We start from the raw sequence: 12,622 nt of genomic DNA, 5'->3' as shown, positions 1-12,622 counted from the left end.
TTGCTCGAAGTCACTCTAATGTTACATCAATTTCAGTGAATCTTGAAGAGCACATTAGAGTACGCGTATTGTCTTTCACTGTGCTTTTGACTGTATCTTCCAACTTATGTAGTAAATTACCCTCACGGAGGTCTTCAGTAAGAGACTGGAATTTGGGCCAGTCTACTCTTTGCATTGTATCATGGAATTGGAAGTGGAAAGTCCTCTAATCTTGACAAACGTGGAAAGATGGTTACTCCCGTGCGTTTCAATATCCATAAACCATCCAGTACGCCTGACAAGAATTCGTGAGACAAAGACCAAGTCAAGACAGCTGCTGTATGTGAAACCGCGTAGAAAAAAATGTAGGACTGCCGTCATTTAAAACCCAGGTTTAGCCGTCGGAGCCGAAAAATGACAGGTCTGCATTTCGCGTTGATTTTCGTAGTTCCCCAGTGTGTACTGTATGATGAGCGTTGAAGATCCCGATAATATACCATTGAACAGGAGATGTTGACAGAATGTCTCGTAATCTTTTGTAATCAAATCTACTTGATGGCGATCGGTAGGTACACACAAGAGTAACGGTAAGTCTCCTTCTTTACTGTTAAGCATACGTATTGGTTATCGTCATGAGGCGCTACAGGGTGAAGAATGTAGGCGAGGTCATGGCGAATAAACACCATAACCTTACTGTTTTCACCGATAGTTGGCGACATAAATGAATCATAGCCGGATAGCCTGATTGGGTTTGATAATTTCGCCTCGCCGATGACGATAATGGGAAACTTGTTGGCGTACGGGAATCGTCGGAAATAGCCGATGCACGATCGGAGTCCCCGGGCCTTCCACTGGAAAACTGCTGCTTTTCGGACCTCCTCCCGAAAAGAACCATGGCTGGTGAGCCATGGTTTACTCAAGGGCTGCGAGCACCGGACTTAGTGTGCCCAGTACTTGGAGTGCACTGCTGGCTGACGTTGTGTGCATGTTGTTTAGCAACGCGCTAAGGCATTCATTAAGGATCGCAGTAATGATACCACTTGCTGATCTGCATGTCGTACCTCATCCGACGTAGCTGCTTGCTGTACTGGAAGCGGCAGCTGCTGTTGCCCTTCTATATGGCGTATACTCGGAAGCGATGGCCATTCATTTAAGAGAAACATTCCAGAGTTTTCTGCTGTCCAGCGTCAGCGTTTGCTGCGCTGGGAACTGCAGGTGACGTCGTTACTTGAATAGGTAACGCATTTTTCGAAGCAGTCGCACTCCTACGTGAGGACCATCTATGGCGACGTCGTATACGTCGCACTGTTTCAGCGTGCTCCTTGTATGTCGAATTGTCTCTAACATTTACTTAAGCACAGAAAATTCTTTCCTAATCTTCCAGCAGTTTTTGGAAGAAGGACTGTGAGCGCCATGACAGTTACAGCACTTCAAAACAGTCGCACTACAATTTTGTTCTGAGTGTGGCTCCGCGCATCGGGGACACATGGAAGAATTTGTGCAAACACTTCACATGGCCGATCCTCTGGCCGTTACGTTGAGCGAAACGGAGCAATAAACTGCATCAGAAGAAGCAGCGCGGAGGTGTGGAAAATTAATTCTTGAGACTTTTCAAATCAGCGTACCTTTGCTGTAGTCTCATGTTTATTTTTCATAATTATTTTTTTCTTTTCGGCCTAATGCCGGCAAAAACGCGAAACAAACAAATTTAATTGTTACTTCGCCAAGCATCAGCCCTCTTCAGCACGCAACACCATCTCTGACCGGAGAGCGTTGGAGGTTGGAGGAGTAGAAGGGAGCTACCGGGTTTCGTGGAGGAAACTTCCAACCTTTCAAATCCAGCAATGTGCCCATCTGTGTCAGTTTCTGTTATTTGGTCCTTTGTGTAGCCGTATATAGCGCGGTGAACAGAACGATATAATGGTACACACTCCAGTGAAAGACCAGATATCGTCAGTGCCTCTGTCGGCCCTGTTCCTTCGTTTACTCGCCTGCTCTTTTTTTAAGGATTGCGAGATAAACAACAATTAGACGTAGGAGATAACAAAATGTTTGCTAACTGGAGCGCAAACACACTGGAGCTGTAGGAAATACACGTGCTCTATCCGAATGAAATCTATCTAGAGAGCGCATGACATTTCTGGTGCCCGTCTTGCTTTGCTGTTGGGGAAACTGCATCCGTGGTTTCTCGGCATGGTTGTCGTATACATGACGCAAACATTTGAAGCCGCGGTTCCAGGCACTGATAGTGACGCGCCTGTTTCCCATGGAGGAAAAAGTTCCGCGCAATGTCTAGAGCGGAAGAAAATTCCGGGAGAAAGGAAGGAAGGAAGCTAGCTCGTCACAGATCATCCGGAAGTAAGATGCGCTAAGCCTTGCGCAGGGCTCAAATCACGACGGCTGCACCGGATCGGGGTTATGCGCTGAAAGACGACCGACGACGCGCTTTCTGAGAAATAAGTTTTCGTCTGCTCGTCCAAGAGTCACGGAGGCATGGCTGAGGTAACTTAAACTTATAGTAGACGAAAGTGCGTTACAGCTAGATACAATTTTTTTAATTGTATTTCCGTACTGACCGGACGCAGTCTGGGCTCATTAAACGTTGACAAGCTATTCCACGTGCTTTTACGTGCCAACGGCTACGTCTAACACACCGAAGAAAATGAACGTTCCGATGCGCAAAAACAAAAAAAAGAAAGAAAAAGAAGTACAAGAAGTGTGAGTCACCAAGAAGGTGCTAACGCATGTACGCAAGATACGAAAAAAAAAGAAAGAAAGCTGGAACATTGCGGCGGTAATGATGCAGATTTAGTTCCCTCGTCTCTGTTTCTTTTTTCTTTCTAGACACTCATTCTCGCGGAGCAAGAATCGCAAGACCGAGTCTCCGGGCGCTTAAAGGAAAGAAGGGCCCGGGTATTCGCTGACAGCTTCCGGTTAAACCCTCCACATTATTTTCTTTTATTTTCCTTTTCCATAACTCGAGCTCAACCCAATCCTGCTGCTTCATTCGACAACTTACTAAAGAATGGAGGAAACAAAAAAAGAAAGCTCGAAAGCGGCAGCCTGCCACCGCCATTGAATGTAAAAGCGCTTGCAGAAGCTGGAAGCGTTATCTTCCTTCGCAGCCGGCATTTTACCGGTTTGAAACCTTTCTTTCACATACTGCGGTTCCAAAGTAAAATTAGGAGTCTAAGAATGTTGACGCCGCTCTGCATTCATAGACCGCAGTATTGCACTGCGTAAGGTGGTGTTGCCGCAATTCCGGCTAGGCGGATTCCGCGTTTCGCTGGTGCGGATTTTTCATTTACTTAGTTTTTCACCGTGAAGCTTCCTTGGGCCCAGCCTTGCCTGTCAGTGAAGAACCTAAACTCGAAGTTCGCGAGCGAACGTACGAGATTAGTGTGGCGTGAAAGGTGAAATGTGACATCTCCACTTAATTCTACTTTAAGGGTCACGTTTACGCCTGAATGCGTATTTTCATTCGTTCTATTAATTTTGCACGCACCCACGCAAATATGCTTTTGCTTTATAGACGGTGCATGAAATAAGAGGAAACCAGTTTCAAGGCCTAAGTTTACTCCGCAAGAGACTTAGCAATGCGCAAATAACACCGCCCTTCGCGAGAAATACAATAACTGCGCGCTAGCGATAGCTTTTTTTATAGTCACCACTTTTCCTTTCCCACTGCTGAAGGATGGGCGACTCTATGCGGAGCTTGCTTGAAAATTGAATCTCTGGCGTAAGATGACGGCGTTCTTTTCAGATGCGTCAACGTTTAGCGCTCTCACTGCACGAGTCTTGTCTCTGCAACAAGATTGGTGCAAGTAGTCTTACCGTGATTCGTAATGCGTTCCTCCGCTCAACTCCCCCTAATGTATTCTGGTTGTGTTTAACGCGGAAGCGAATCGTGGTTGATATTCAATTACTTTTGGTACTTACATCATGTTCTTCATTTAGTTTCCTTCTTCCGATCTTCAATTTTCATGTTTGTATTACTTTTTGCAGTAGGTAAGCGTTGTTCTTCTTCTTGTAGAAGTTGCCAGCCTTTGCCTTACTCAGTTTTTCTGTCAATGTTGGACATGCTTTCAAACGGATTGATAATGTGTACACCTTAGGCATCGTGTTTAAACATTACCGTAGTTTTTCTTCATTGTCGCGAACAAGTCACTGTCACTGAAGAGCTTCTCCCGTCAGCCCTCTGATCACCGAATCAGGTCAGGGATGCCAAGATACGCCTTGTGACGCACAATCAATGAGTAAGCGACTCGCGACTTTCCCGCGTCCTAGCAAGCAATCTCTCCACGAATGGTCGCTGCCAGCGACCTGGCCGAATACAGTGCGTGCAGGCCATATACGAGACAGCTGCGAAAGGAAAGCGTTCAAGTTGGGACATGCAGGGCACAGCTGGACAGCGCTGGACACAAGCAACTCCTCCCACTGTCATCCCTCCCGTCCTTCCCTGCAGTCGAAACGCCTCGGTGTGCTTTCCATTCCCATTTCTTTCCGTTTCTTTAGGGCGAGGTCGAACTTGAAATAATCTCCAGTTTTTGGCAGTACCGAATTTACGTAGAGTTGCTGCACTGTACTGTACTGCGCCACCTCGGGGCGAGATAAGCGCTGGCAGACGCAACCGCGAGACCCGCAGCCTCACGTCAACATTTCTCCTGTATCTCAGCAGTTAGCCCTAAAAGATTTCGGCAACCGTGTCGCGAGCTGCCTGTAACGTGCATAAAAACGCACAGCAAGAATGCAGATTCATTAGGCTCCGCATATGTAGGGGCGTAATTCCCGAGCGGTCACTTTCGGGGATACGATAACTTTCACTCGGCTACGGGCGCATGAGCTTATACGGACGACAGTGTTTCTGGCGCTGTGCCAGAAACGCCGTCGGCAGTATATTTTGCATCTTCTCCGACGCGCTCGGTGCCGAGTTGCGCCGAAATCTCGCGAAAGTGGTCGTATATCTCCGAAAGTCAGAGCATTTGCACGAACCCTTCAAAAACGGGTCGAGTATACGCTTGTCGGGCTGGGATTTGCCTGCAGCACTCATGTAAATCCTAGCGGTCGTGTTGAGCGAGCGCTGAGTCGGGCTGAGCCGTCGTGACTGCACGGGCTATGTTGAACCATTGGTTGAACCCGCTAACACCTCCTAAATAGCAGGCCTGTGCTCTCTGCTTTATGACGTCGTGCTAATTGGAGCGAAATTTTCATTGCCAAGCCCGGCTTGACGAAAGCGGTGACGTCAAAATCACAGCACGTTACTGGGGGGCGTCCCCATAAGATTATCTGACAGTCGGGAAATGTAGCATGACGTCATGGATCAAAGTGCACCGGCCTTATGTTATCCCGGAGGTGTTAACCCAGCCCCACTAATTTGAAGCGCACATGTAAACGTCAACGGGTCAGCTCCTTGGTTCGCAGACAGCAGCGATCAACCGGCCGCGTAGTCTTATCTCTGGGCCTCAACGTAGGCCGTCGCAATAATCTCGACCCGTCAGGCTGGTACGGGATCCTGTAAACGCTGTCGAGTCGGGCTGTTTAAGGCCGACTTCTGTGACTCGACCCGCTTTTATCGGCTTCACACAAACGTAGCCAGTGATCGCTCGAGGATACCACACAGATTTTGGGATAAAGATGCTGCTCCGGCGCCGTTCGGCGGCGCTACTCGCTACACCTTGGTCGTAGAACTTCAAATCTGCAGCACTGATACGCGACAAATTAGTCCGGCATCAGAATCCGCGCAGACTCTTTCATCCGCGCATGTAGAGATTCCACGCGAACGAATTCAAGATAGAATAAACTCAATCAAAAACAACCCGCCACTGTTCGAAATGCGAATGGGCGACAACTCCGCGCCACATAGTTTCGTTTTCACTTCACGGTGGCTGATGGCGGCCAATAGAGAGATAAAGCATCCCTTTCACCAATGTCACCTTTTCCATATGACACACGAGGAGCTCCGCACCCAACGAACCCTGCCTCGCGAAGTTACAAATATCAGTCTGCCCCTAAAACGCGCAACGCGCTTTACTTGCTACTCTTTCGTCCTTTTTACCTTTCTTTCCGCGCTTTAGTGCTTCGCGCTTTAGAAATTACACGCTTCACGAAACCGAACCAGCTGTGCTAAAAATACAGAACAACCATTATAGACCGTGGGAGACTAGGAGCAAATATTGAATTCAGACGAATGACAAGTCGCCGATGGGGGCTGTGTAGAGCTTTCGGCCCGCAGTTGTAGCCATTGTTTCTCGAGAAAAAAAAAAGAGAATAAAGTAAGGGACGTGGGTCGCCTAATACGCGATGGACCAGCGCGCTCACGGCAGGCGGAAACACATCCGCATTTGCAAGAGACGGAGCGTGAAACGGCTCGATTACGCTGATTGCGCGCAGCGCCCAGCACAGGGCGGTAATGTAAGCGGCTCCGAGGGGGGAGGGGGGTGCAGCTCATTTGCCCTCGAGCGGTGAGCGACGACAAACACTCGACGGCTACCGTTGCTCGAGCGGCGGGAAGCTGCTGTTTGCCGTGTCCCCTCCTCCGCGACTGGCCACTCGCCGGTGGGCACCTCAAGCGTCCGCTGACCGGCAGCGTTGCCTCCGGAGCTGGGTTATACAAGCGCGGCGCTTTGATATAGTGCGCCTTATGCGTCCTTTGCAGTTCGTTGCCGGAGAGCTAGCGCGTGCCTCGACTGACCATGGGATTATAATATATCGACACCCTTTCATCCCAATGTGTTTTCGTGAAGCGAGGGATACGAGGCCCGTAGTCACGAAGCAGCGCGTCATGCGCGTCATAATAAAGGACACCACGCTTAAAGGCCACGAGTTTTTCACCTCGCATGTGGTTTTCCTATCGTGACTCATGCGTGTATAAGAAAGACTACAGCCCTCCTTTCAAGAGAGCAGCTGACTAAAAGGGATCGCAGCCTCAATCGAAGTTTACATGGTATTTAGTAACGAATACAACAGAGAAAAAAGTTTCGTGATGGAGACAGATGGATACGCGCATCTTCGTTACGCAAGTTGAAAAAGAGGACAAAGGAAAAGATGCTTAGCGAACTTGTCAAAGCAGAAGTTGCTCGCTAGCCATACGGCCAAAGCTGATTCGGGATTTGACATCGGCCACCGTAAAGCGAGGAGGCGTTTCGAGCTCAGGGAATCGGGATGGTTGCGTGGGAGCCATGCGCGAGGCACAGACACATCGCAGGCTTTTTCGGGCACATCACAGCAAGACAACCTCCGGGATCTTGCATATATGACGGGTCACAAGACGGCCAGCCACAGCTGTCACCGTGTGTCTGTGTGTGTTCTTCCGTGTTCGTGTTCCAGTCAAGTGGTTGGGAAACCGTGCCCATTACCACGATTTCCGGGGCAAAATTGCGTCCCTGAGTGCTTGCGTGCCCACATTCTTCACCAAAAAAATGAAAGAAACGATTTTAATAGTCCCGGACACAACAGATGCTGAGCATGAGAACTAACACATTGGGCACGGCGTTTCTTCGTTTCCTTCTTTTTTTCTTTTCGAGAACAACTAAGCTAGCTAGTAAGTTCATACTGAAAGATTTCTGCATGCAGTGTAATCATTTCGTATTTTCAATACTATTCTTATGGAAAGCACGCCGAATTTTCCGAGATTCATATAAATTTGTTAACGATCGTACCAAAATTGCACTCAGAACAATATTACACTGCATACGGAAGATTCTCAGTAGAAATCAAGATCATTGCCAGCGTGAAATCATAATTCCGGAAGATGGCGAACCGAGAGCACGGGAAGTGCTTGCGTTAAGGGTGGTGGAGACTGCATATGTGGTGTATGTCGTCAGCATGCGTAGATGCGTCTGTGCGTTTGTCGATTCAAGTATTAGTTTCTTAGTCAGTTAGTCATAACTATCGCCAATATGTCGAGGCCTTCGATGGCGTGTCGCTTAAGTCATGCTTTAACTACACAAGCAAAGCCTCTATTTAAAAAAAATGAAAAACATACAATCGCGATTTATTCAAAGAAATGAAACGGAAACAAAACTTTTTTGGTTCGCTCGGTTAGGTTCGGTTTAGTTTTGGCCCTTTGATCAAGAGACTAGTGTGTATATGGCCGTTCACTTCAACAACAAACGTGCATGGATTACAGTTCTTTTTTTATTTCAGCTTTTCAGCGCATGAAAGCGATTTGACCGTAACTGTAAAGAAGGATAAAGTTAAGTCGACTTGATCAAAGGGCGCGTTTTATGACGCTTGGAACTTAGTTCCCACTGTTCTGAGAGGATGAGCCTTTCGTGCGGGTGCTGTGGAACTTCAAGAAAGAATCTGTCGAGCTTTCTTTCAGAGTGCTTACGCGTGGTCTAGCACAGGGGTGTGAAAAAAAAAGAGAAAGACTAAAAGACTAAAGAATGGAGTCTAAAGAATGGAGCTTTCGTGCTCTTGACTAAAGCCGCTCTTACGCGTGGCAGGTTCGAGCTTGTGTCTCACAGCGTCGCGACACGTACGTAGTGCACCCGAAGATGCACACAGTTGTACACGAACTGCACACAGACCGCTTTGCGGAGGCTGACCGCCGGGAACGATATTTCTCGGCACACTTTCTTTCTTCGCCGAGAGTAGTGCGAGGGAAAGACTGGACAGTGGAGTCGAGGGCTAAAATGTACTGCGGCATCAGCTGTAAGAACTAGGAAATAATAGCCATTGGCTTCTGAAGTGAAGCTCAAGGGAAAGCTTTTAGCTGGGAGACTCATTTAAGTGTGTACGAACCTGGTGCCCGTTATTTCTCATGGCGCAGCTCTTCGTATGTAACTTTTTTTTTCTCAAACAGAAAGAAATACAAGAGAGTGCCATGGCGCCTTGAGCTGGTAGAGCCTGTGTGTACTACTTGTATTTATATCCACAGTCCGTTGTATGTTTTTTTAAATGACGAAGGAATTGTCAACACCCTTATTCGCGATAACTGCTGCATCACCCCATCGCACTGACCGCGCTTCAATCGGGCAGACTCTTACAGTGTTTGCACTAGCTGTGAAAAAAATTAATAATAAAACGCTATGTCGAGGTTTACTCAGAAAAGGTGATACACGTCTCCCGGACATATAGAACTGTGCCAAGTACTCTAGTAGAGAAGACGTGAAAAGGAAAATACTAAGCGAGCTCATCATTGTAGAGGAGGAAAAATGCAGCCTGCTGCAGACATAAGGCTATCGCAGGCTCGCATTTCTGCGGCGGCCAATTTGAGCATGCCAAAAGGAAGGTGCAGAGGAACCGACCTCAAGTGTGCCTGTGCAGCTGGCAGAGAAAAGCGGCGAAGCCGTCGCAGCGCATGTTATCCGCTAAGATAGCGCGGGACTTTTGTGTGTTTTCTCGCCGATGTGGAGCATTCTATCTTTCTTCGGTTACTTGCTCTTAAGGAACAGACAGCAGAAAATCCGGTGACTCGTAATGCCAACCTTTGTTTGCACCAAAGCTCAAAACAAGAAACTATCAGTGATTAGTCACCATGCCTGACCGGTTACCAATGAAAGCTTAATCGTCGCCTGAAATGTTTAGGAACAGCGAATTTTGTCGCAGGAATGGTGGCGCCTCGAAATCCACACGCACTTTATTGGTCCCACGTGGTACTGAATGCTGAATGTTAACAACGGGTTCCTGAGACAGTTTGCTTTGATAACCTGAACGAGGCGCATTGGTATCAGCTTAATTAGGGCTAATGTGTTATAACCGAACGTTCTCGGGGGACACGTTCGGCTGCATCGTCACATCATTCATTTAGTGACTTGCCCTTGAGCACTCTTTTGATGGCGAAAACAAGCTTACTGCAAAATCACGTATTGACTGCTCCTTTGAAACCAAAAAAAATAAATAAATAAGATGGCAACGTCATTTGCCGCAGAGGCACACCTGCTGGCCGAAGTCGTGCACTAGTGCCGAGCAGGCACTCAACTGGAAGGAGGGCCGCGGGTCGTCATGCATGAACGACTAGTGGACTACCCGTGCTCACGACAGCAGGATATGTGATAATAATAATAATAACCGTAAGAAACAAGGAAAAAAAAATAACAAAGAAACATAAAAGCGGGGCCACATGCAGCCGATTAGCAGTTAGAACACAACACTTTGTGCGACGAGCGAGGGCAGTTGGTTCCGTGGTCGAATTTCACGGTGCACAGCACGCACTAATGACTACAGGTCGCCGAAATTCGACCCAATGCAAACAGGTCCGCCGCACACGCGAGCCCTACAGTTGGGCCGCTTTTGTTTATCCGTTAAGCCGCTTATTTCGAAGCCGATTTCTCACTCCGGCACAGGAGATTATATAGGGACTGGCGACCAATTTGCATCGTGTTTGCAACGCAGCCAACACGTGACACTTGTTCTATTGTTCTTGTGGACATCCCTTAGATGCACAAAAGAAAAAGTCAGGATGTGCCAGGAGGATAAATTCCGTTGAAAGAAATCACCCTCTCAGAAGCTGCTATTTAGCTTTTTGGTTAGAAAACTGCTCGTTTCGAGGATGAGGTACGATACCGCGAAGCAACAATGACCTACGAATAAGGGAGGCTTGAAAAATTACGCTGCTCTGCGAACGAAATCGATCACTCAGTCGCAAGAAGTACGACCCGAAAGATTAGGTGGTGAATGTTCGCGCACCTTCTTACCACCTTATCGAAGTTGTTCGTAAATTTATAACGTTTTTTAAGGAACCCCAGCGGCCCCTTTTTATCCTTATCTGCGTAGGCCATTTATCCTCCAACGTCCTTTATCCTCTGAATTTTTTAAGGATAGTTCATATAGTACAGGCTGCTTGTACATTTCGTGATAATTACGTGATAGATTTTTCTGAACCATCTGCTCTAGAGACTTACGCAAAATATTTGAATATATCAGATAAAGAAACTTACCAATGTTAACCAGATATTTGTAATAATTAGTTGATTCTTTTCGTCCTACAAGAGAAGAGAAAGAAACCAGAACAAGAAGCGCCACAATCAGAAAGAAAAATATTTCTGGCTTTATAAAAAAACGTTATCTCATTAAGAAACCTGGGCTTTAACAACAAAAATGGTAACCAGCGAAATGTAATCAGAAACTAGCTTAAGTGCGATGCTAGAATATATGTATATTTTTTTCGGAGGTTTTTCATCTGCTGTTTTTCTTTTGTTTTTAAATAAGTAATTTCGGTTTTCAAGTCAGAATTTCAGCACAGCTTCGAGCTAAAAGCACACGGTGGCTTCTTCAACTCTCGGCCTCTGCTTGTACAATCGGTTAGATCGGTTAGATCGGTTTCTACAACCACACACTGTATCAGTTAATGTCCGCTGACGTACATTATTGAAGCGAGCAGTTTGCACTTCATACGGATGTATTAGAAAGCGATTTAAAGAAAGTCTACTAATCCCCACATGCACATAAATGTGAGGCGCTTACGCCGACACGCATGCATGTTTCGTCTGCATATCACTATTTAGCATTGAAAAGAGAAAAAAAAGCAGGGGTGTGCGAACGGTAGTTTTTGAGACCCAATCGAGTACGAATCGAAGAGAGCCGGAAGCGTATCGAATCGAACGTCGAATAGTTTTCGAATAATGTGCTGCAGTTTCCGACATCGATGTGAAACGATGTTCACATATTGGTGTTCACGTGGTTAGCCAGTTTCTGTCATTGCACACCACGTCACGAAGCATTTCTTATTATGAACACAAATGGAAGAAATAGGCACTTTGTCCGCATGTATACAGGATTCTTCCGAGAGCTTGAACGATCGGGGTTCAGCCGGTAAATGCTAGCGCACTCAGCGACGCTGACGCAACTTGTCACGTTTTAAGTCGAGCATGGTCGTGGGAATGAAACTAGTCCAGCTTTTGCTGCCATGTTATGTTTGATCACGCCCAGTCGACGATTTAAAATATTAGAAAACTATTCGAAGAATGATCGTACTTATTGAAACATAGCGACTACTCGATTGGAAGAGCGAGTGCGGAATGAGAATTTATTCAATTTAGTATTTGAAAGTTTCGAATACTGGCACACCCCTGGAGAAAGACAAACGCCGAAGCTCTGGTTGCAACCACAACTTCGAGTGCAGTTTGGCACCGTAACGGTGACCCACCGTAATGGGTAAAGACGCCCACTTGGAGAGGTAGAATTCGAGCCAGTTTGGCGCCCATTGGATGCCTTTCGGAAAGCAACAACGGTGGAGTGGTGACAGGTGCGGAACTGTCTGGGTAGCCCCAATTCTTAACATCTGGCTAGCCCCGGAACCACTCAACATTTTAAGATCCATGAAATTTCAAGTTGCTTTTGCCAGACGTCACAGAGCAGTGCAAGAATACGATGAGCACTGACAGGACCTGTCAGTTCATGTAGCCAAGCTCGCTTTCTCGCGCCACCGTGTGTGTTTGTTTTTTCTCTGCGATATACAGATGGATTAATGAGGTATTGTCAACTGCTAATACATGACTACAAACTGTTGTCTTTTTGTATAGTTTCTCGCTCATATGTCTTTCACAGCTCTTCCACAAGCTGGTCACAGCAGTTGATCTGGTTCCGAAGCAGCGTTTCGAAATGAGTATTACTCGATAATTCGGGCCATATTCTCAGAAGGTCAAGCACTTTTGGGGACACTTTCAATTTCGTGACACTAGCGCCGAACATCTTGATG

General features: G+C 46.9%; 1 protein-coding gene across 3 annotated transcripts in view; it reads right to left on the bottom strand.

Moving 5' to 3' along the window:
* Positions 1–12,622, bottom strand: part of LOC135919724 (neuronal acetylcholine receptor subunit alpha-7-like) — a 328,023-nt gene that overhangs the window by 72,276 nt on the left and 243,125 nt on the right. For all 3 annotated transcript variants that reach the window (XM_065453597.2, XM_065453589.2, XM_065453605.2), the window contains exon 3: positions 10,863–10,907. In XM_065453597.2, the coding sequence (XP_065309669.1) occupies positions 10,863–10,907 (45 nt within the window). The remainder of the gene's footprint in view (positions 1–10,862; positions 10,908–12,622) is intronic.

This window comes from Dermacentor albipictus, chromosome 2 (genome assembly GCF_038994185.2).
Source record: "Dermacentor albipictus isolate Rhodes 1998 colony chromosome 2, USDA_Dalb.pri_finalv2, whole genome shotgun sequence".
NCBI lineage: Eukaryota > Metazoa > Arthropoda > Arachnida > Ixodida > Ixodidae > Dermacentor > Dermacentor albipictus.
Note: the sequence above shows the minus strand (reverse complement) of the source record. Positions and strands in the feature narration are given on the sequence as shown.